Here is a 25605-nt window from a genome sequence, read left to right on the forward strand (position 1 = left end):
GCAGAATCGAATGCAATTTCCTATCCATTTTGAGATTGTCTGTTTTGAAATTGCTTTTCCTTGCACTCCTGTTGCATATGCTACCAGAAGCTGGTCAGTTTTTCTGCTGGCCTTAGTTCTGTCCAGATACTAGCGCAGTTGTCTGTGTACATCCAAGGTGTGTAGTAGTTTTTCCCGGCTGATCTGTGGGTTAGGGAAGAATGTAGGTAAATGAATAGCTTGGTTCAAGGATACCCTGGATACCACCTTTGGCATAAAAGTAGGATTGGTTCTCAGAGACACTCTATCCTGGTGAAAGATAAGGAAAGGCTGCACTGCCATTAATGCCTGTAACTCGGATACCCTTCTTGCTGAAGTGATTGCTAGCAGGAAGGCAGTTTTCCAAGATAAGAACTGTAAGTCTGCTGTTGCTGCTGGTTCAAAAGGGGAAGTGTTAATTTTTCTAGCACAAAATTGAGATCCCATGCAGGCAGAGGTGGTTTCCTTGGAGGTTTTACATTTTTGATCCCTCTCAAAAATTGTGTGAGGAGAGGATGAGAGAAGACAGGAGGATTCATGTTGTACTCTGCTGAAATTGCTGATGCATGAATCTTAATGGAAGAATAGGACAGGCCTATTGTGGAACAGTTCTGCTAAGTATTCTAGGATGTGTGCTAGGTTTGCCAGTGTGACATTTGTTCCCTTTGCTGCACTCCAAATGAGGAATCTCTTCCATTTGGCTGAATATGTTTTCCTTGTGGAGGGTCTGCGAGCCTCCAGGATAATGTCCTTAACCCTCTGAGATAAAACAGGTTGGTTTTGTTTTATACAATTTTCCAAGCAGTTAGCTGCAGCGTTTTTAAGTTTGGATGCAGGGTCTTGTAGTTCTGCATTAGAAGTAAAGGACATAGAGGTAGAGGCCATGAGTTTGTCCGAGACATGCTTCTCAGTAGCGGGTACCAATGCTGCCTTGGCCAGTCTGGAGCTATCAGAATTACCTTTGGCTGTTCCTCTCTGATCTTCCGTAGAACTTTGTACATCAATGGTAGAGGTGGAAAGGCATATACTGTCAGGGCCTTCCAGCTGAAAGAAAGGGAGTCCACCCTCCAGGCTTGTGGGTGGTATACTCTTGAGCAGAATTTCTTCAGTTGGTGGTTGAGTGGGGAGGCGAACAGGTCTATCTCTGGCATTCCCCATTTCTTTGTTATGGTTTTGAAGATGTCTGGATGCAGCATCCATTCGTGAGCATCCGTGGTAGTTCTGCTTAAGCTGTCTGCTAGTGAATTCTCTTTTCCTGGTACGAATCTGGCCTGCAGTTGGATGTTGAGATTCAGGCCTAAGTTCCACAGGTCCATTGCCATCCGGCATAGAGGGTATGAATGTGTGCCTCCCTGTTTGTTGATGTACCACATGACTGTGGTATTGTCCGTCCTTATCAGCAGGTGTCCTTGCTGGAGGAATGATTTGAATGCCTCGATTGCATGCTTCACTGCCAGCATCTCCTTTAGATTTATGTGTAGATTCAGCTGGTCTTGGGACCATAGGCCTTGGATACACTTGTCTTCCATGTGTGCCCCCCAGCCTAGGTCTGAGGCGTCCGTGGTGATGGTCTGCCTTGGATGTGGTTTGTGGAAAGGCAATCCTCTGTTGATCTGGCAGGCCTGAGCCCACCACAGGAATTCTTTTTTCAGGCATTGAATGATTGGTATCAGGGTTTCTAGACTGTGTCTGTGTTGAGACCATACATTCCTTAGGTACCACTGTAATTTTCTCATATGCAGCCTGGCATGTGGGATCAAGATTATGCAGGATGCCATGTAACCCAGGGCCTGCAGGACTTTCCTTGCAGTAAGCTGAGTTTGTCTTGTTAATGCCATGAAGTAGACTGGTAGTTGCTTTTGTTTTTCTTCTGTGAGAAAAGCCATCTGAGTTATTGTGTCCAGTTCTGCTCCCAAAAATGTTATCCTTTGGGATGGCACTAGTCTTGACTTTTGTATGTTGACTGTGTATCCCAAGGCTTGCAGCAGTTGTATGACATAGGCCAAATCCTTTATTACTTTTGTCTTGTTGTCCGCTTGTATTAGGCAGTCTTCCAGGTATGGGTAGATTTGAATTCCCTGAAGCCTGCAATGTGCAATTACTGATGCCAGGCATTTCGTGAATACTCTGGGCGCAGTAGATAAGCCAAAGGGCAATGCTGAGAATTGATAATGCTCTGATCCTGCAAGAAATCTGAGGTGTCTTCTGCAATCTGGTCGTATAGGGACGTGCAGGTATGCCTCCTTGAGATCTAGAGTCACCAGCCAAGACTCCTTGCCCAACATGGGAAGAAGTTGCTGTAGGGTCAGCATCTTGAATTTTGGAACAATGAGATATGTGCTCAGTGCGGACAAGTCGAGAATAGGCCTACATTGATTTTCTTTTCTTGGTACAAGGAATAGTCTGGAGTAAAATCCTTGGCCTTGTTCCATAGATGGTACCTTTTCTATTGCTCTCATCCTTAGTAAGCTGATGATTTGTTTTAGAGCCTCTGATTTCTGGCTTGGTGGAAGGTTTGGCATTCCTCTCTTTTGGTAGAGTGTGGAAGTGAAACCTGTAGCCTTTGTCTATTGTTTGCAAAGTCCATTTGTCTCCTGTAATGCAATGCCAGTTTTTGAAAATAAAGCTAGCTTTCCGCCCAAGGGTGCTTCCAGTTGTTCCCTGGTAGGCGGAATCAGAGCCAAGTCATTGTGTCTGTCCTGTGGAAGTGGTTGCAGTCGCAGCTGTGGCGGCACTTCTCTGGTTGGCAGGTTGCCACTGACGACCCCTGTAGGCACCCCTTGATTGACCTCTGCCTCTTGGGCGTCTATTTCTGCCTCTCTGTGCTCTGGAGGTGTCTGGAAAGGACCAATTCTTTGAAGGCCAAGTTCTGCTGAACCTCGGAGGTTGGACCTGCAGAAAATCCTTGACTGTTTGGACAGATTTTGCTTTTTCTTCCACTTTCTTTAGAACCTCCTGTGCAGGGGAGCCAAATAAACTTTGTTTCTCCATAGGGGCATCTAGGAGTTTAGACTTAACATGGTCTGGCAAGGATTGTTCTTTTAGCCAGGCATGCCTTCGAATCACTGCTCCCGTCATAGCTGATCTAAATGAAGCCTCCAGTGCATCATAGCCACATTTTAAGAAATGATTACTGACCTGCTGAGAGTTGTGTACCAAATCCTGAAGGGACTTACGGTCTAAAGGTTCAGGAGAGGACAGCTTTTTATTCAGCTGATCTAACAAATATTCCTGGTACTGTATCATGTGAAATTGACAGTTTAAAGCCCTGGCAGAAAGAGTAGCAGATGTATAAACCTTTTTACCCCATCTCTCTAATGCTCTTGATTCTCTTTCAGAGGGTAGGGGGGTTTTGGCAGAGGCAGCTGCAACACCTTTAGGGCCCTGAGAAATGGTTTCTGGGTCTGCAGCATGGGCCTTATACAAGTGGAAGTGAGAATCCAGGACCCTGTAGTATCTGTCAGGTTTGGCAGGGGCCGGGGGAAGAGAATCAGGGGCAGAACTGGCATCATTGTATGCATCATCAACAACTGATAGTACAGGTGGTATGGCTAAAGGCCTATGCTGTGGCAAGTGTAAAAAAATCCTTAGCCTTTTCCTAGAATCAGAAAAATCCTGACCCTGCCATTGGAAGTGTTCCCTCATTGAGTGTAGAGTTTCCCCAAATGAAAATTCTTCTGGAGGGGAGGCAGAAGGAATGGAGTCTTCTGCATCAGAATCCTCATAAGGTGAGTATGGTCCTTCCTGATGGTCAGATAAATCCGAACCATCCGAGGAATAGTCAGAGGACAGAGGTTCAGGGGGTTCAGTCCTAGGCCTCTTTTCAGGAGGGGGTTGTGAGGCCCTGTCTGGGTGAGGTTGGGATCCCCTGATCAGAGAAATAAGGTCCTCAGCAAGGCTGAGAATCTGAGAACTTGAGGTAGGTCTGTGAGAGGGAGCTTTTGTAGGTAAGGCCTTGGAAAGTTTAGCTGCTTTAGCCCTGGAGAAGGCCTTGATAGACATAGAAGCAGGGGGTCTAGCTGTCCCACGTGGAGGAGTAGAGATGTCCAATGGAATGGTGTCGGACAAATCTTGTGTGCCTGCTTCTTCAGTAGGAATTTCTGTAGCCGACTCAGCCGGGGCCTGTGTGGCCTCGGTAGTCGGAGGCATGGTTTCGGCCGAAGGGAAAACCGAGACACTCGCGGTAGGCCTAACCGTGGTTTCAGCCGAAACCGCGGGCCGCGAGTGTCGGTCCTTTTCCTTGCGTTTTTTAGCTAAATGTGTAGTCGGAGTGTCCGACGGCATTTTATATGCAAAAGCGGAGCCAAAAAACTCTTCAGCAAACTCTGACCGACGTCTAAGTGTCCGTCGGTTGAAGGAAGCACAGGCTAAACAAGCTGATACGTCGTGGTCTGGGCCTAAGCAAGGAAGGCAGTAAGAGTGGAAATCCTTATGAGGTATTTGTTTCCCACAAGTTAAACAATTATTTACTTTGTCTGACATCGGCTGAGGCAAGAAAGAGTCCCCAACGGGGTACTTAGCTTTTTAGAAGTCTTCGGTAGCTGAAATCTCTGGATCTGACCGACCGGCACTTGCGAACAGCTTCTGCTTCGGGTACCGCGCGGCAAGAAAGACTGAGGAAAATGGCGTCGGCTGATGCCTTTATACCCCAGGAGCTATGACGTCGGGTGAAGTGCGACATCAGCTGAGGCCAGACCCAGACTTTGGAATCCGGCCGACCGAAGGGCTGCCTGAGGCAGGACAACCCATATGTTATGACTGCAGATGCATCCTTGAAGGACATCTCCATTGTTTAGATCAATACATACCCTGAGACTGTAGTCTTGGTGGTCTGGTCCCCCTGTTTTTGGACTGAGAAGGCCTGAAAGGGGCTGGAAAGGACCAGTTTTTAGAAGGCCAATGACTACTGAATCTAGGTGGCTGCACTTAATTCTTTAACAGTTTGCATATATTTAGCTTTTTCTTCCATCTTTTTAAGAGCCTCTTCTGCTTTGGTGCCAAACAAACGGTCCTGATTTACAAAAGCGTCTAGAATTTTTGATTTGACATGGTCTGGCAAGGTTTGTCCCTTCAGCCAAGCATGCCTTCTCAGTACAGATTCAGTGACTGCAGCTCTGCAAGATGCTTCTAGGGCATCAAATCCACACTGCAAAGTATGCTTACTAACTTGGTTTGCAGAATGCATTAGCTCTTGTAAATCTTTATTTTCTGCACAATCTAGAAATAACACCATTTTTTGTTCAGTTAGTTCCATAATATGTTGCTGGTACTTCAACATGTGAAACCGGCAATTCAATGCCCGGATGGCAATAGTTGCAGAGGTATATACCTTCTTATCCCATCTGTCTAAAGCTCTGGAATCCCTCTCTGAAGGAGTAGGGTTTTTGGCTGTAGTAGCCTTAATACCTTTAGGTCCCTGGGAAATGGTCTCTGGATCCACAGTAGGATTGTTAAAGAGAAATTTGTGAGAATCAAGTACTCTGTAGTCAGGTTTTCTAGGGGCCGGAGGTAAAGTGTAGGACTGGATTCAATGAAGATATCATCTACAACATCCAGGACAGGGGATATGGCTAGAGGCCTGTGCTGAGGCAACTCTAAAAATTCTCAGAGTCTCTTTTTGGACTGAGGATAGTCCTGGCATTCCCAGCAGAAATGCTCTCTTAAAGTATGCATGGTTTCACCAAAAGAAAATCCTCTGGAGAGGAGGCAGAGGGAATGGATTACTCTGCATCTGAATCCTCAAAGGTTGATAAGGGTATGCCCTGTTAATAAGAAGGATCAGGGTCATTGGACTCCTGGTCTGTAGAATCAGAAAGAACAAACAAACCAAAAAAACAAACTGAATAAGTGAATAAAGGGTGATGTGTTTTTTAAAGTTGTCTGAAGAAGGAAAGGTACTAACCGTTTTCCGAAAGCGCTTACTTAATAAATTTTTGAATTTCGTTTTTACCTGGGTGTCTGCTACCCTTTATTCACAGAATCAGAAAGAACCTCAAACCTTTGTCTCTTATGAAGGGAAGGCTGGCTTTCCCCTAATTAGAGTGATAAGGTCTTCAGCCATTCTAAGCATTTGTTTTTGTGGCATGGGAGCTTGAACATGTGCTTTGGTCATCTGTTTTCTAGGCGCAGTGCATATTCTGGGCCTGAGAAACTCGGCAGTTTTAGCTGAAAATGAAGTTGTCTGTTTAATGCGAACATCTGTAGGTCAGAATACACCCTCAGAAGCCAGTGCCTGCACAGCGGCTCTGGACTCATCCAAGGTAGAGTCATCCATAGGTTCCATTGTCGAAGAAGAATCTCATGGCATAACAGGACTCCGAATGGGTCTCAGCAGTGGACGGCAATTCTGTAGAAGCGGGCATCAGGGGCTGCAAAGGCGCCTCCCTGAGTACCGGTTGACTGGCGACTAGCTTAACGGAAGCGTCAGCAGTTTTGGACCTATGCGGTCTGTCTCTGTCTTTATCTTTACGCTTTTTCAGAAGATCGGTAGTCGGATGGTTTATTGAAGCCATTCCGGAATATGGAGAACGAAAGCGAAAGAATTTAGCAACAAAAATAGCCCAATGATGAATGGTTCGGGCATGACAGCGAGGGACGTCGTGGTCTGGGCCTAAACAGGTGATGCAGTAAGAATGAAAATCTCTGTGAGGTATTTGCTTTTCACAGGCAAGACAATTGTTAACTTTTTCTGGCATTGGTTAGTGCAAGAAAAAAGAATCCCCAACAGGGTACTTAGCTTTAGAAAACTTCAGGTTTGAAACTTGAAAAATGAAAATTTCAGGTAACGTCCGACCAACCGACAAACGGCTTCTGCTTCAGGTTCCTTCTCGACAAGAAAGACTGATGTAATGGTGTTGGCGGCTTGCTTTATACCCCTGACAACCTGACATCATGGAAGAAGCAACAGCATCCGACACAGAAATCCCAAGAATCTGGTATTCGGGCCAACTGAGGGCTACCTGTAGGTAGAGAACCCAAGTGTGATGACTGCAACAGTGAAACACGAAGAACAAACAGGCTCCGTAAAGTCTGCTCTTCAATTTTTCCCTTAGAACTTCTCTACTTGCAATCTAAACAGTCTATTCTCTATCTCAAAAGCTCAGCACTTGCTCCTAAAGCATTTTTATATAGGTAAAGTACTTATATACTAAACAAAGTACTACATTAGCCTAGAATCCCCTTGAGTACCCATTTCCCTATAGGTCCCTTCTGACTCAGTTACACAGCAAACTTTTTCACTTTTTCTAGCATGTCGAAGGGTCAGTTGCTAGCGTCCTCTCCTGTTCAGCTGGTGAATCTGGGCATCTTGAGGCAATGTTACAATTGTCTTATGTACACAGACAACCCACTCCTTCTCCCACAAAACACAAATACATGTGAGAGATGCAACTATATAGCCAAACTGGAGGCTGAGCTCTCTCAACTCAGGACTGGCAAGACCAGACAGGAGGAGAAGGAAACCACGCACACCACAAACCCAGTTTCACATAGAACTATCACAACTGCAAAACAAACACATAAACACACAAAGACATACTCGGAGGCACTGATCAAAAATCTACCAAAACTACAGAGTCCTCCAAAGCAGACACCCAAGCAACTGCCACCTCAAGACATAAGACATGCAACACATAGTTCTCAAAGTCAGTGTGCTAAACAGTCACAGCCCTTAAGGTCAAACACAATGCCAGACACACTTGTTATAGGTGACTCCATAGTCAGACACACTGACGTCCCACTCACCAGACTGAACAAGGAAAAGATCACAGTAAGCTGCCTGTCAGGTGCTAGAATCCGCCACATAACACAAGCACTCAGGTCACTCCACAGCAAGTACAAGTATGACTCAGTCATTGTCCATGCCGGTGTGAACGACCTGAGACGTACCTCCCTGGACTACATGAAGAGAGACATAGAGGAGCTCTCAGATTATGTAGCCCAGGCCGGTATGACCCTGACCCTGAGCAGTATCCTACCCTCACCAAGAATGATGCCACAATACAGAGACAAAATGATCAGCTTTAATAATTGGCTTAATTACTGGTGTCATTCTAAGGGGATCCAATGTCTGTCTGCCTGGGATGACATGCTTGACAAGCCACGCTGCTTCGCAAGGGACAGCTTGCACCTGTCACCCCTGGGCTTCCGGATATTGGCAAAGGCTCTTGCCACCCCCATAGTGCCTTTTTTAGGCAAGGCTCAAATGATAAACCTACCACCCTAGAAAACAAAAATGGAGAAAAACTAAGGGTAATACTGCTCAATGCCAGAAGTCTAAACCTCAAGATGCACGCCCTCGAAGCCTTCCTCAGTATGGAGAACATTGATGTCTGTGCTGTGACTGAAACCTGGTTCAAGTCTCCTGAGAGCACCCCAGCACTATCAGGTTATACCTCATATCATGCGTTCCGGCCCCAAAATCCGGACCGAACCACAAAAGGAGGGGGAGTATCCATATTCATAAAGGATACCCACACCTCCAGGTTAGTGGCAATGCACGAAGCATCGGAGACCATCCAAGGTGCAATTAACCATAGGTAAAACTGCCCTACAGTTTGTAGCATGCTACAGACCACCTTCTCAAACTCAGGAAACCCACACAGCCTTCCTGAAGACACTGGAGAGTATGAATGTCTCTCCAAACACCATCATATTGGGTGACTTCAACTACCCAAACATAGACTGGGAACATTACTCAAGCCCCAACACCCTAGCCCAAAGGTTCCTGGAGTTCATAAACTCAAATGCTATGGAACAACTAGTCACCATTCCCACAAGAGGAGAAAATATACTAGACCTGATCATCACAAACATGGGGAAAAATGCTCCACACCGGAAGTATATCCCTCATTGGTGAGATCAGACCATAAATTAATCTCATTGGAGATCCACATCCGCCCCCACCCCAGCAAAAAGACCACAGTGAAGAACTTCTCAAAAGCAAACTTCACACTTCTTAAGACTGGAGTGGTATCCTTCAAGGCCCCGAGCCAGTGGAAACCACAACCCACGCTGCTGAAACCCTTACAAATGCCTTCTACGAGCACCTCCAGGAATGTATGGATCAAGCAATCCCTAATAAAATCAAGACCCTTTCCACCAAAGGCAGGCGCCTGGTCTGGTGGACCCCAGCCATAAACAAACTCTACAACAAGAGGAGAAAGCTATTACATGACAGAGCAAAATCCCTAAAAGGGAAGGCATCTCTGATCAATACTAGCAAAACACTACGATCACTCATAAAATCATCCAAGGCCAACTTTGAGAGAAAAATCGCTAATGACACAAAAGACAATCATAAGGCCTTCTTTAGCTATGTTAGAAACCTGGGTGGAAACTCCCAGATATGCTCAGAATTAGTCCAAAATGATAAAAAATCACTGAACCCACAGACATTGCCCACATACTGTCAGACAGGTTTAGTGCAAATTTTTCCCCAAAAAGAGAAATATCTATCCCACCAGAGTCTAGCCTCCCAAACATCTCAGATGCCCAGGTGAGAGCTGCTCTCTCTAAAGCAAAAAACACAGCATCAATGGGACCGGACGGTGTCCCCGGCTGTGTGCTACCAGAACTCAATGAGGAACTAAACCCACACATAAGGCTGCTGTTTAATCTTAGCCTTACTACAGGATACGTACCCAAAGAATGGTGTACGGTAACTGTGGTCCCACTCCACAAAGGCGGTGCTTCTACGGACCCTGGAAATTACCACCCCATAAGCTTGACGAGCCTTGTCTGCAAAGCTATGGAGAGGATCATAATGGAACTCATAAATAAAGACATTGGGGACCTACAGACACTGGATCCTACCCAATTTGGCTTTGTCAAGGGCAGATCCTGCCTCTTGAACTTGGTCGACTTTTTCGAAACAGTCACTAAGGCCATTGATGAGGGTAAGGCAGTTCACACAGCCTACCTTGACCTAGCAAAAGCGTTCGACACAATACCCCACTCGGGCATCATAGAAAAGCTCACCAGCTTAGATGTAAACCCATATGTCACAAGATGGGTTGCAAACTGGCTCAAGGACAGAACACACAGGGTTAGAGTTGCTGGTGCCATGTCAGACTCTAAGCCGGTCACGGCGGTGTCCCACAGGGCTCAGTCCTGGGCCCCTCTTGTTCGGCATTTATTTTTCTGAAGTGCAGGCAAACATAGGGGATTGTGGCTGACAAAATTTGCAGATGACTGCAAACTGGGCACCATAATTGACACTCCATCAGACACAGACATCCTCCAGAGAGGTCTCATAGAAATGGATAACTGGTGCCAGAGCCATGGCCTTAAGCTAAATGCCAAAGAATGTATAGTCATACCCTTTGGGAAAAACAAGGTAACCCCCTAATTACCACATAGGTGGTAATCCATTAAACACGGAAGAAGTTATCAGGGACCTGGGGACCCAAGTTGACATTAACCTCTCTTTTGACACTCACATTGCCAAAGTGGTTAGGAAGACCTTCTACATTGCCCACCTGATCATGAAGGGATTCACATCCAGATCAGGAGAGGTCATTGTACGCCTGTACTCTTCACTTATCAGACCAATGATTGAGTACAACGCCCCATTTGGAATGTACCTTACCCGACACCTGCAGCAGTTGGAAAGACCCCAAAAGTTCCTCACCAAAAGGATAAAGGGGCTCAAACATATGTCATACGATGCCCGACTGAAGAAACTCCAGCTCTATTCAGTCGCATACCGTCTGCTCAGAGGTGATCTGTGCCTGACATACAAGGCCATGTCCAACCCGGAATTAATGGACATGCTCCACCTCAAAAAATCCAAATCCACCAGAGCCACGCGAGCAAGAGACTTAAACCTCAACACAGATATAAATAGGACGTGCTGGAGGGACAGATTCATCACCCAGAGACTCCCTACACTATGGAACAGAATCCCAGTCCATGTGAGGCAGAGCCCCTCACTGACTCTGTTCAAGAGAAATCTTGACGAGTGGATGGGAGATCATAGGTTTACCCCGGGAATCATCTCTGTGTCACTGCTGGACAGAGGCACAGCAAACTAATGGGTATAGTATTCTCATCCTAAGGGGTGGTGAAAGCCACACACACTCTGGCTAGGCTTAGAAATGCCCTAGGGCAGATAGCCTAGTATGAATGAACATCTGAAAATGCCAGGAAGGAACAGTGAAATGCAAAAACTTCCTGAAAACAGGATGGATCAGAATATGGAGATAATTATCCTTGAGATCCAGAGACACCATATAAACTTAAGGAAGCAAAATATCAAACAGGGTCTGAAGGGACAACATTCAAAAAGTGGGCACCTTCAAAAAAGTGTTTAGATGATAAAGGTCTAGAATTGGTCTCCAAATACCCTCTTTTTCTGGGTACTAAAAACATCCTGGAGTAAAACGTCCTCCCTCTTTGAGACACAGGTAGCTCTTGAATAGTACCCTGAGTCAAAAGGTCCTGAAGGACATCTGGGAAAAAAGGAGAGTTGTTCCTGAGGATGCTAAGGAATGCCCATAAAAGGGGGAAGGGATTTCTACACCATGAAATACCCTGGCAAATAATGGACAGAACCCAGGAATCCTGAGAAATCCCTAGCTGGAGAGAGAGAGAGGCGAACAGACAGAGGAACATGGTTGGGGAGAAACGGATAGTCAGACAGCACCCAGTTTATCTAGAAAGGAAGACTTCTGAGTCCCTGATGTCTGAGTACCCTTAGCAGAAGGAACCCGCTTGCCACCCTTTTTGCCATAGCAGGAGGGTAAGATTACCTGAGAACAAAGGCTGGCTCACTGGGGCAGTTTTTCAGAAATTTAGTAATGGAAGAAACAAAAAAGTGTTTGAGTTCCTGTAAGTTTCCGCTTATCATAAAGGGACTTAAATTAGAAGCAGCTTCCACAAAGAAGTGTTTACTTATCAAGAGGGGCATCCATCAACTTAGCCTTGATATCATTAGACAATGGTTGAAGCTGAAGCCAAGAATACCTCCTCATCACTGACCCAAAAGCAGGAGCCATAAAAGCACCTGCTGCATCTTAACTACACTTGATGAAATGGTGAACTACCTGTGAGGAAGTCCCTAACAGGGAAAGATAAGTTTTACCCTCAGAGTCTGTAAGATCAGAAATAACTTGACAAGCCTGAGATAGGAGAGCCAACACATACCTGGATATATGGGTCTGATAATTAACAGCCCTAAAAGGCAAGGTAGCAGAGGCATAAACCTTCTTACCTCACCTTTCCATGGTTCTGTTGTCTTTATTAGAGGGTAGTAACTTGGGTGAAAGAAAAAATTGAGAGGGCTTGTCATAGGCTATAGACACCACTGAGGGGGCATCAGCAACAAGACACTTGTACAAAAAGTTACAGTCCTCAGGAACCCTATAAAACCTATCAGATTTCTTGGGAGTAGAGGGCCAAGAATCAGAAGCTTTACAAGCATTGGAAAATGCATCCAACAAAGCAGCCAAAACAGGAGGAACAGCAGAAAGTTTAGGAGACTCCATCTGTAGCAACTCATAATACCTCTTATGGATCTCAGACACCTGAACACAATCTCATTTAAAAAAACTCCATCATCCTGGAGATTGTCCCCCCAAAATAAATCTCTTCAAAGGGAATATCAGGACTGGTACATTACTCTTCCTCTGACACACAGTCCAAAGGAGAAGGAATGTGAGAACAGTAAGCAAGGGATTATTCATCAGAATCCAACTTCTCCTCAGAGGAATCCTGTTCTCTGGGTCTTGTAAGTGGAGTACAGAACCAAGGGGAGCTGGAACAGAAACATACTGAGGAGGTTTCAATGCCATCAAATCATTAAACAAAACATGAGTGAAGGCCTGCCCACTCACTCTGTGGATCCTTAGGGGCAGGAAAAACATGCTTAGTTTTGTTTTTAATGGGATTTCTGCCTTATAAAACTTGGAAGACTCTAACCTAGCATGGAATTCAATAGTAGTAGTAGTAGAAACTTTTTCAATGACTAAAATTTGAGGAACACCCCTAGGCCACTCAGAAATAATCAACCATGGTTAGATTTTTCACCTCGGCATTTAATCAACTGCAACAGTCCACTGCTTTGTACATTTCCATTCACAAGTATGCATATCCAGTTATAGATAAAGTACTGTCATACTGCTCAACCTCCAACAGAAAGATATCTGGACAATGTCTAAAATAATGGGCGGACAAAGGCCCAAAAAGAGGGACACATTTTAAATATTGTTCTTATAAACTTAGAAATTTGTTAGAACAACAGGATTTGTCTTAGCATGCATTTTCTGAAGGATATTAAGTCTGAAACTCAAATATATGTCATTATTTAGTGACTTCAATCTTCAGGGATTTGATAAAAAACACACATTTTATGAGGAACAGACTAAAAAATATGAGGTAAAAATCTGGACAGTTGAGAGGTATGATTACTGTATTTTAGCTCACATGACATTTACCTTACATGGTCTTTTAGTACTTTATCAAAATAAATTACACTTACTCAAAGAGAAATTATTAGCTAAAAAACTTTACAAATTCTGAAGTATGACTGATTACCAAGAAGTGGGGCCTTTCTCCAGTAGCCATCTCTAACTTCAATATAGTCATACCAGCAGAGACTGCTCTTGTAAAGGTCCATAGTGGTGAAGTTTAAAAGAATCTGAAATCATAACAAACACAGTTTAAACAAATTATCTGTATTTAGCAGTGGCAATAACAATTTTCTGATGTATTAAATTTAGTGTGAACATTAACACAGCAATTCACAGAATAAAAGAGCCATCATACACCATTTTTACACAACACAAGTAGTAAAATTATCTGTTTATGGAATGAGTCACATTCTGATATGTTTTCATTTTGAGATCATTTGTGTACTTTAGTACACTTCAAATGCAATATTTTAGTACACTTCAAATATGCCAAAGATGATTTCTATAGTTGCCAGAGCATATAACTACAAAGACCATTTTATACTGGCAAAATAATGTTTTTGTGCTGCAAACAATGCTGATAAAACAGTCTTATAACAAAGTGAATGAAGACTTCATTTCTGCAGTGGATACACAAGCTTTACAAAAACTGTCATCTGGTTTGCTGAAATCTTAACTGTTATTAATTGCCTTTGCAGCAGGTAATAATCACGCACATACACACATAACAAAAAACAATGGCTGCATACATATATATTTTATTAATTTGTTCCCTTTGTATCCTAGGATAATCACCTAAGTTACAATTGCCCCTTTACAGTGCAGGCACCAAGAGAAATATAAAATTGTAAAAGCAATTAGAAAGCATATATTTATATCAATCTGCTTTATACTAATATGTTGAAATTAATTATTTCAGTATAGCAGACATCAGCACAAAGATACTATTTTCAACAGGTACTATCCTGTTACATAAAAGCAAATTCAATATAATATTTGTGGCAAATTGGACAAAAGAGTACAAAAAGACTGCTAACTGCAAAAACTAGACATAATTGATTAACTGGGAAGAAGTGAGGAAAGGCATACAGAGAGGGAAAGTACAGTTGTGTAAAATGTTACCATAGCGGTAGATGCCCTTGCCTTCACTGCTGCAGTATTCCTTACAAATGGGATTCCCTGATGTGAAGCCCATGGTCCAGCCAGTTTACCAAAGTCTACCATTGCTTTAAGGTATGCTGAACGTCACCTGCATAGGGTAGGGCATAAAGGTGACATTCAGGTGTACCATCCTCAGAACTGATTGCCCCAGTAGGAACAGCAGACCAAGGAGAACCTGCCCATCCAGGAAGGAACCTTTTAACATGTCAAGGGATGAATGGGTTTTGATAGACACCTTGAGGAATGCTGATGTAAGAATTGTTAAGGCTGACAAGGGTGGGGGTTGTTTGATCGTACAAACTACATACAGAGAATGGAAAATATGCTTAATTTGGCTACATATACGCAGGTTTCTCTAAACGAGGTGAACCAAGCATACAACCTTATTAAGGTGTTTGTTAATGACTTGGTCATGGAGAACAGGATTGATCTAAATTTGGTAAATTACTTAACTATGGTTTCCCCCAAAACCCCTGTGATTTTCAGGATTCAGAAAATCCACAAATGCTCGATGGACCCTCCCATGTGCCCAATTGTGGATGGAAGGGATTCAATGACATACCCACTGGCAAAATTTGTGGACAGTTTGTTGAAAAAATATTTATCAAGGGAACCCTTTATCTGCAAGGACTCCTGGTCTTTTTTGGATGCAATAAACAACCAGGTCTTTCACCCTGATTTTAACTTTGCCACAACTGACGTCAAAGATTTGTACAACGTCATCCCACGTGATGTGGGTATTGAATGGCTCGAGTTACTATTAGTAAAAAGAGGGGCACCTGTATCTGAAATCGGCCTAATAACAGAACAGTTTGACATAATTTTGTCCAACAATTTCTTTTTGTTCAACAGCCTGTTTTATTTACAGAACAGTGGGGTGGAAATGGGGTCCCTAGTGGGGGCAGTTTTGCTAACCTAATAATGGCCTTTTGGGAGGACCAATTTGTGCATAACACCATAAACAGATTTAAGGGTGAGATTCATTACTATACCAGATTTTTGGACGATATTTTTTTGACCTTTAAGGGAGAAGAAAGTACGTTTAAGGAATTTATGACATACTGCAACAACACGATGGATTTTCTGGTATTCACTATACTGACAGAATAGCTTTTCTTGATGTTGAATTAAGGAAGGATAATGCCAACAAACCATATTTAGCCAAAATACATTGGAAGGACACTTATTTTAACTCCTTCCTCCATTACAGTAGTGCCCACCCCCAACATCAAAAAAGGTCCGTAGTAAAGGGACAACTGGTCAGGGCCGCAAGAATGTGCACTACGGTCATTGACTTTGAGGAGGAGTGTAGATTGTTATTGCAAATGTTCACAAACAGTGTGTAGACATGTTGAGCAACCTGTTTGAGGAAGTTCAAAATAAAAGGACAAATGGCCATTTTAAAGCCATTTTAGATAACAGCAATCAGGGGATGAGTATTGATGATAGGGTACCTGTTGGAGGTGAAAGTAACCTAAGGGTCAATTATAGGTACGTCTTCATTACTACGTTTAGTTCAGATGGTGAAAACAGACAGATTTTGCAAAAGAATTGGAATATTTTCCAAATAGACAAATAATTTATTAAATTTGGACCTGCACCAAATGTAGTTTACAAGAGGGGGATTAATTTGAAAAACCTCTTAGAACTGCCACACCCAAAGAAGATACGTATTCCAGGTATGTATAAATGTGAAGCCTGCTCTTATTGCAGGTTTATGCAAACAGGTAACAGACTTAACATATTGGATGAAAAATTCACTCAAAAAAAAAAAAAAAATACATAGAGCACTGCTGCCGCTGCCAAACTTTCTTTACTGATACATTCTGGTACCTCGGCCCCACCGGCCTTCAATGGAATAACCTCATACAAATCAGGCAGCATTTTATATTTGATCCCCACAATTAATTCAACCAATAAATTCATTAATCAATTAAAACAAGTTAATTACACTTTGTTCAAACATACTTCATTATAAAACAGAGATGTGCCCCCCCCCCACATACACACACACTAACACATTACAATTAACATAAGTGCAAAAAGTGAACTGTAAACCCTATTTTTATATATAAAAAACATCTGTTAGTGTATTACCAAAAATGTACAACATTAATTTAATAATGTCTTCATATTTTATCATTTTATTCATTTTTTTTAGATTTTACATTATCTAAACATACACATTTCTCAAAAACTTGATTAGGACTATTCTAAGCCCTATTAAAGTGCTATATAACAATTAAAATCTTTTTTATTTGTATATATCTTTTGACGTGAATATTATTATTTCTTCTTATTTTATTGATTTTTGTGTTATTATTATTACACTAAATTCTTTGTTGTTTATATATACCACATATAAACTAAACACCCCACTCTATTTCAAGATTAAGACCCTTCGGGAATAAAGTGCCAAAATAAATTATTAATTTAGATTCCAATTTAAACAACTTCCTTTTAAATTCATCACCCCCCAAAATTTGTTCACCATATGGCTTTGACAGTATACACTAAAAAAGAAACTATCTATCCGACCTCCATGTGTGCTTCAAAAATGCTGTGCCACTGGACTATCTAATCTCTTGTTTCTATCATCAGCATTGGCCATAATGCATTTGGCTTGGAATTCACTCAGAGTGAATAGGAAATATATGCAATTTTTGGATGCTGAATTTTATACTGATTAGGGCTTTTTGCAGTACAAACCCTTTCATAAGGAAACTGCAGCGGACAGCTTTCTTGAAGCAAGTAGTGCTCATCCAGACCATTTGATTAAATCACTACCATATGGGGAATTCAAAAGGATACAAACTAATACTTCTGATGTAAAGATATTCAAGAGGGAGTATTCATTGGTCAAAGATAGGTTATTAAAGCGGAGTTACAGCAGGGAATGTATAGATGAGGCCCTAGTGAAATTGAAAAATAAAAGAGGCCTTAGGAGATCAAATCATAATTCAATTCAAAGTAGGGAAATCATTAAGAATAATGATGCGCATAAGGTGGATGCTGAACCCTTATTTTTTAGTAAATTTTCCCCCTTCTCTGGGGTGCTCAGAAAATTGGTTAATGATCATATGTAGGGATGAATTAGTGGGTAAATTTTTCCCTGAAAGGTTTGTTTTTTTTCATTTGATAGGTTTAATAATTTAAGAGAATTATTAAGAATGAAAAATAAGATTCAGGTATTCAAAAGGAAAGGTGTACTTCCATGTGGAGGTTGCAAAGTATATGATACAATACAGAATGTGGATGGATGGACTATTAATGGAAAGAAATTTTCTGTAAAAAAATTAGTTTAATTGTAATTCATGTGGTGTGGTCTACATCATTGGATGTGGATGCACACAGTGTATGGTCCAGAGACATCAGAAAGGCCTGAGGGTGCAAAAGAGGAAAAAGGGACTGAAGGGACAACATCTGAAAGGAAGGCACCTTCAGAAAAGTGTTTAGATGGGAGATTGAGGTCTAGAATAGGTCTTCAAGTACCTTCTTTTCTGGGCACTAGAAACATTCTTGAATAAAACCCTTTCCCCCTTTGGGACACAGGCACCTCTTGAATAGTACCCTGAGACAAGAGGTCTCAAACAACCTCTAGGAAAAAAGGAAGTTGTTCCCGAGGAGACTGAGGAATGCCCATAAAAGGAGGGCAGGAGACCCAGACAGTGAATTACCCTTGCCGACTGACTGACAGAACCCAAGAATCCTGGGTGATTCAGAGCCAAACAGGAAGAGAAAGAGAAAGGTGAAGATAAAGAGGAATATGGCTAGGAGCAGGTGGACAGTCAGTCAGACAGCATGTGGTTTATCAGGAAAGGAAGGCTTAAGAATCCTTGCAGTCTGAGTGGCTTAAGCAGGAGGAGTCTGTTTACTACCCTTTTAACCTTTAGGAGGAGGGTGAGATTGCCTATGAACAAAGGCTGGCTTAGAAGATAGTTTTGCTGAAATTTAGGCACAGGAGAAACAGACATGCTTAAGCTTCTCTAAAGCCTTCCCTTTGTCCTGAAGAGACTTGAACCAGCGGCTGCATCACCAAACAAAAGATTATTATCCAGAGGAGCATCCATCAAATTAGCCTTAATATCACCGGGCAAAGGTTGAAGCCTAAGCCATGAATATCTCCTCAGAACTGAACCAGAAGCAGCAGCCCTAGAAGAGGCATCTGCTGCATCATAACTACCTTTGATAGAATGATGAACTACCTGAGAGGAAGTCCCGAGCAAGGAAAGAGGAGAAGATTTACTCTCAGAGTCTGGAAGATCAGAAAGAAGCTGACAAGCCTGAGAAAGAACAGCTAAGACATACCTAGAGATATGGGTCTGATAATTAATAGTCCTAAAAGCTAGGGTAGCTGAAGTATAAACCTTCTTACCCAGCCTGCCTATGGTTCTACTGTCCTTGTCAGAAGGCAGTAACATGGACAAAGCAAGCAATTGAGACGGCTTATTAGAGGCTACAGACACCACAGAGGGGTCAGCAGCAGGATATTTGAACAAAAAGGAACAATCCTCAGACACCCTATAAAACCTATCAAACTTCTTGGGAGCACGGGGCAAAGAATCCAGTGCTTTAGAGGCATTGGAAAAAATATCCAATAAAGCAGGCAAGACAGGAGGAAGGGCTGCAGGTTTAGGAGATTCTATCTGCAGTAACTAACAGCACATCTTATGGATATCCAAAACCTGGGCACAATGCCACTTAAAAAATTCCATCATCCCAGAGACTCTGTCCCCATAGGAAATTTCTTCAGAAGGATTATCTAGAGTATGAGACTCCTCCTCCTCCTCAGACCCATAGTCTCAAGGAGAAGGAATCTGGGAAGAATAAGCAAGGAAGTCATCATCAGAATCCACCTCTGAAAAATTCAATTCTCTGGGCCTTTTAGGGGAAGAAGCAAACCAAGGAGGAGCAGGAATTGAAACCCCTTGAGAAGGCCTCAACGACAGTAAAGCATTAAATAATCCATGAGTAAAGGCCTGCTACTCAGTTTGTGGATCCCTAGTTGCAGAAGAAGCATTAGTTTTCCGTTTCTTTATTAAGGGGACATCCGTCCTAGAAACCTGAGAAGGCCCAGACTCAGGATGGCATTCCACAACTGCAGTAGGAACCGCTTCCCTAAAGAGAAAGTGCAGAACTCCTCTAGATCTCTTGGAAACAGTCAACTGTGGTTCCCTCTGAACACCAGAAACAGACACCTGCAAAGCTCGGACAGGCTGCCTGTCAGATCCTCAGTGGCCTCCAACCCAGATGTGGTAGAAGAATCTGACAAAACAAACGGGTGAGCCTCTGGTTCATAATAACCTCAGGAGAAACTCCAGGCAGAGGTTGGACAGCAGAAGATTCCAGTTTTACCTTATGCACCTTCTTCCCTGACAGCTGACCCTTGGGGCAGAAAGTTCCATCCATAGTATCTGCAGCAAGAAGCTTAAGACACTGGCTCTCAAGATACAAGGAAAGGGAAGAAAGCCTACTACAAAGTGTTTTGGGGACAAATGCCTAACAAATTGAACAAGACGTATGGTCGTGAGCAGCACCTAGGCAAAAAAAGACATTTACTGTGGCAGTCTTTATGGTGAATTAGTCTCCCACACTGGCATTTACCCTTCCTGGATGACAATAAAGTACAGTTGTGTACACTTAACATAAATGTAGATGTTCGAGTGTATTCACTGTTGCAGTCATTACATTTAGGTAATCTGTTGGCAGGTTACCCTCAGTCGGCCTGAATTCCAAAGTCTTGGGTCCTGCGTCGGTTGCAGTTTCCTTTTCCATGACGTCAGGTCGTCAGGGGTATAAAACTTGCAGCAGACGCCATTTTCTTTAATTTTTCTTGCCTCAGATGTCAGGTGCCCCCAAAAAAGGAAGCAAAAATATATATATGTATATATATATATATACATGCATCAATATAAACTTTACCTTCATCTACAAGCAAATACACCACATATGTTGTAGAAGATAGAGAAGGAAAGATAAACTCCAGAATGACGGGGGTGGCGGGTGGGTAACCTGGACTGCAACAAATACACTCAAACATCTACATTTATGGTAAGTGTACACAACTGTACTATGTTCTTCGTGTTTCACTGTTGCAGTCATTACATTTGGGTAGAATCCCAAAGCTATGGTTGGGAGGCTGGAGCTAAACGGCATTAGGTGCAGCTATAAGGCCCTGCAGAACTGCAGTGGCAAAGCCTGCCCTGGACTTAGAGTAGAGAGGCAAGGGATAATACTTAGTAAAGGTGTGAACAGAACACCAAGTAGCAGCCTCTAGAATGTCTTTGGTTGGTACTCCTCTGAGAAAGGCTGCTGAAGTAGCTGCAGCTCTGGTGGAATGAGACCTAATGCTCTTGGGCACAGGTTTACCATGGTGTAAGCAGCAGAAACGGATGCAGTGGCTTATCCACTTTGAAATTGTCTGCTTTGAAATAGCCATTCATAAGTTCATAGGTTCATACTAGGCTATCTGCCCTAGGGCATTTATAAGCCTAGCCAGAGTGTGTTTGGCTTTCGCCACCCATTCTAAATGAATTTTGCTATGCCCTTTTTCGAGGTTAGTATGCTGTGCCTCTGTCTAACAGTGACACAGAAGTGATACCCGGGGTAAACCTACGATCTCACATCCACTCAAGATTCCTCTTGAAGAGAGTCAATGAGGGACTCTGCCTAACCTGGACTGGGATTTTATTCCAGAGTGAAGGGAGCCTCTGGGTTATGAATCTGTCCCTCCAGCATGTCCTATTTATTTCAGTGCGGAGGTTCAAGTCTCTCGAGTGCGTAGCTTGATGGGATTTGGATTTTCTGAGGTGCAGCATGTCCATTAATTCCGGGTTGGACATGGCTTTATACGTCAGGCACAGATCGCCTCTGAGCAGGCGGTATGCCACTGAGTAGAGCTGAAGTTTCTTTAACCGGGCAGCATATGGCATCTGTTTGAGCCCTTTGATCCTCTTGGTGAGGTACTTTTGGGGTCTTTCCAGTTGCTGCAGGTGTCTGGTAAGGTACATCCCAAAAGGGGCATTGTACTCAATTATGGGCCTGATGAGGGATGAGTAAAGAGGCACGGTGACCTCCCCTGATCTAGATGTGAATCCCTTCATGATTAGGTGGGCTATATAAAATGTTTTTCTAACCACTTTGGCCACGTGGTTTTCAAATCAGAGATTGCTATCAATTTGGGTCCCCAGGTCCCTAATTACTTCTTCCATACTTAATGGATTACCACCTATGTGGTAATTTGTGGGAATTTTTTTTGCCAAAGGGGATGACAATACACTTTTTGGCGTTTAGCTTGAGGCCATGGCTCTGGCAGCAGTTGTCTGTTTCTATGAGGCCGTTTTGTAGGATGCTTGTGTCAGCTGGAGAGTCGATTATGGCGCCTAGTTTGCAGTCATCTGCGAACTTGGTCAGCCACTATCCTTCCATATTGGCCTGTACCTCCGAGAAATATATACCGAACAAGAGAGGTCCCAGGACTGAGACTTGTGGGATGCCACTTGTAACTGGTTTGGAGTCTGACATGGCTCCAGCAATTCTAACCATGTGGGTTCTGTCCTTGAGCCAGTTTGCAACCCATCTAGTGACATAGGGGTTTATATTTAAGCTGGTGAGCTTATCTATAATGCCTGAGTGGGATATTGTATTGAAGGCTTTTGCGAGGTCCAGGTAGGCTGTGTGGATCACCTTCCCCTAGTCAATGGCCTTGGTAACTGTTTCAAAGAAATCAACCAGGTTTAAGAGGCAGGATCTGCCCTTAACAAAGCCGAACTGGGTAGGATCCAGTGTCTGTAGGTCCCCAATATCTTTATGTATGAGGTCCATGATGATCCTTTCCATAGCTTTGCAGACCAAGCTAGTCAGGCTTATGGGGCGATAGTTTCCAGGATCCATTGAGGCACCACCTTTGTGGAGAGGGACCACTGTTGCTGTACGCCACTCTTTGGGTACATATCCTGTAGTAAGGCTGAGATTGAACAGTAGTTTTATGTTTGGGTTTAGCTCTTCTTGAGTTCATGTATGACGCAGCCCGGGACACCGTCTGGTCCCATTGATGCTGTGTTTTTTGCTTTGGAGAGGGCGGCTCTTATCTGAGCATCTGAGATGTCTGCTGGGATAGATACTTGCCCTTTTGGTGGGGAGAAGTTTCTGATCCTGCAGCATATGTCACTAGTAATTGCTCAGTTTTTTCTTAGAGCTTTAGTCCTGCTCAAGTAGAATCTTAGCTGTCTGTGTATGTCCAAGGAATGCAGAATTCTCTCCCCCTTGTTCTGCGGATTTGGATAAAAGTTTGGCAAATGAATTGTTTGGTTAAGAGCCACACTGGAAACCACTTTAGGCATAAATGCAGGATTTGTCCTCAGAGACACCCTGTCTGGGTAAAATATGATAAAAGGCTCTACAGCCATGAGGGCCTGTAGCTCTGAAACTCTTCTTGCTGAAGTAATTGCTAGTAGCAGAGCTGTTTTCCATGATAAGAACTTTATAGCAGCTGGTTCAAATGGGGGTAGGGTGAGCTTTTCCAACACATAATTGAGGTCCCATGCAGGTAATGGTGATCTTCTAGGAGGCCTTAAATTTTTGGCTCCTCTAAGATACTGCTTTAGTAAAGGATGAGAAAAGATTGGTGGCTCTGTATTGTAATGAGCCGAAATGGCAGAGGCATGAATTTTAATTGATGAGAAAGATAGGCCTTTGTCAAGCATCTCAGTTAAGTATTGTAATATCTGAGGAATATTTGGTTCTGCTGTATCAGTTCCTTGTGCTTGATTCCAAGCACAGAATCTCTTCCATTTATCAGCATAAGATTTTGTAGTACTAGGCCTTCTGGCTTCCAAAATGACATCCATCACAGCTTTACTGAGAGGTGTTGTTTGTATAACTACATGATCAGCCATGCTGCCAGGTTCAGTGTCTGGAATTGATTGTGCAGGATCAGATTGTTTTGCTGGGACAGTAGTTGAGGTCTTTGAGGTAAGGTCCAAGCTGGGTATTGAGACAAGTTCATTAGGATTGGGTACCAGTATTGGCGAGGCCAGACCGGGGCAATTAGTATCATCTTTGGTTTTTCTTGTCTGACTTTTTAGGAGGACCTTGGGAAGAAGAGGCAAGGGAGGAAAGGCATAAACTGATAGGTTTTCCCAACTGAAGGATATGGCGTCCACTTTCCATGCTTGTCTGTGATAAGTCCTTGTGCAGAATCTTTTCAACTGATAATTTTGAGGAGAGGCTCTGGGCTCCCCCATTTCTCTTATCATGCTGAAGACTTGTGGATTTAGTTTCCACTCGTGAGGATCCATAAGGTTTCTGCTTAAATTGTCTGCCAGAGTATTTTGCTTTCCTGGCAGGAATTGAGCTTGAAGATGTATTTGGTAGGTCAAAGCTGTGTCCCACAATGCCATGGCTAATCTGCAAAGGGGGTAAGAGTGTGTGCCCCCTTGCTTGTTTATATACCACATGACCGTGGTGTTGTCCGTCTTTATCAGTAGTTGTCCTGGATGAATTAAGTCCTTGAAGGCTGTTTGGGCATTTTGAAAAGCTAGCATCATTTTCTGGTTGATATGTAGATGCATTTGTTTTGGGGTCCATATATCCTAAATGCATCTTCCTGCCATGTGGGCCCCCAGGCATAATCCGATGCGTCTGTTGTTAAGGTTTGGCTGGCAGGGGTTAGAGTGAAGGCCCGTCCCATGTTTTAGTGACATGCCTTTGCCCACCTGTTGTAGGCAGGGAATGAGAGGAATCATTGTTTCCAGACTGTGAGAATGTTGACTCTATAAACTTTTTAAGTTTCCTCATATGCAGTCTTGCATATGGAATTAGTAGGATGCAGGATGCCATGAAGCCCAAAGCCTGCAGAATTTGTCTTGCAGATAACTGGATTTTTGTTGCCATCAGTTTGAAGTAAGTAGTCAGTTGCCTTTGCTTGTCTGGCATGAGGTAAGCCATCTGAGCAGTTGTATTCATGCATACACCCAGGAATGTTATCTTTTGAGAGGGTACCAATTGTGATTTCTTTTCATTTATTGTGTACCCTAGGTATGCTAGTAGCCTTTTCACAAATGCTAGGTGTCGAAGAAGAATGTCCTTGTTCTCTGCTTGAATGAGACAGTCATCCAAGTACGGGTATATTTGCATACTTCTTTGTCTGCTAAATGCAGTTACTGGTGCCAGGCACTTTGTAAAGACCCTGGGCACAGTAGATAATCCAAAGGGCAGTGCAGAGAATTGGTAATGCATTAAGCCAGCCTTAAATCTGAGGTATCTTCTGCACAACTGTCTTATTGGGACATGCAGCTATGCCTCTTTTAGGTCTAATGTCACCAGGCAAGCATTCTTGCCCAGCATTGGCAGAAGCTGCTGCAAAGTCAGCATTTTGAATTTTGGAATGTCCAGGTATGTGTTCAAAATCGATAAATCCAGTATTGGCCGCCAGGCCTTGTCCTTGCTGGGTACCAAGAACAGTCTTGAGTAAAATCCTTGTCATTTTTCCTGTTCTGGTACTGGCTGAATGGCCCCCATCTCCATGAGGGACGTAACCAGTTTCTGTGCCTCTGCCCATTGAATTTTGTGGCAGATCTGGCCAACCATTTGTCATTGGCAGAGTGTGGAAATGGAATCTGTATCCCTGTGATACTATGTTTAGTACCCACTTGTCCTGGGTTAACTGCCAATTTTGAGCAAAAAGTGCTAACTTTCCCCCTAAGGGTGCTGCCAAAAGATAAGTGCTTGGTGTAGGCAGAGGGAAGTCATTGGGACTATTTTCTGTAAGTTTGTGCTTTATCTCCTCCCGATTTGGTGGTAGAAGCACCCCATTGGTTTGACCTGTATGAATCTTGTGCCTGGTATCTGGAACCCTTAGGGCATCTGGATTTGCCCCTTTGAGCTCTGACACAGGAAAGGACCAATTTTTTGTAGGCCAGTGTCTACTGAATCTTGGTGGCTGCACTTGTAAGAAGTCTTTAACAGTTTGCATAGACTTAGCATCTAGCAATTTAGCCTTAACATGATCAGGCAG

At 43.2% G+C, this 25605-nt stretch overlaps 1 protein-coding gene across 1 annotated transcript in view; it reads right to left on the reverse strand.

Moving 5' to 3' along the window:
- TLL1 (tolloid like 1) overlaps positions 1 to 25605 on the reverse strand; it is a 1749881-nt gene that overhangs the window by 906814 nt on the left and 817462 nt on the right. Inside the window, exon 8 of the mRNA XM_044063452.1 lies at positions 13552 to 13654. Coding sequence (XP_043919387.1) covers positions 13552 to 13654 — 103 coding nt within the window. The remainder of the gene's footprint in view (positions 1 to 13551; positions 13655 to 25605) is intronic.

Source organism: Protopterus annectens, chromosome 2.part1, assembly GCF_019279795.1.
Source record: "Protopterus annectens isolate FY-2018-M chromosome 2.part1, PAN1.0, whole genome shotgun sequence".
Classification (NCBI taxonomy): domain Eukaryota; kingdom Metazoa; phylum Chordata; order Ceratodontiformes; family Protopteridae; genus Protopterus; species Protopterus annectens.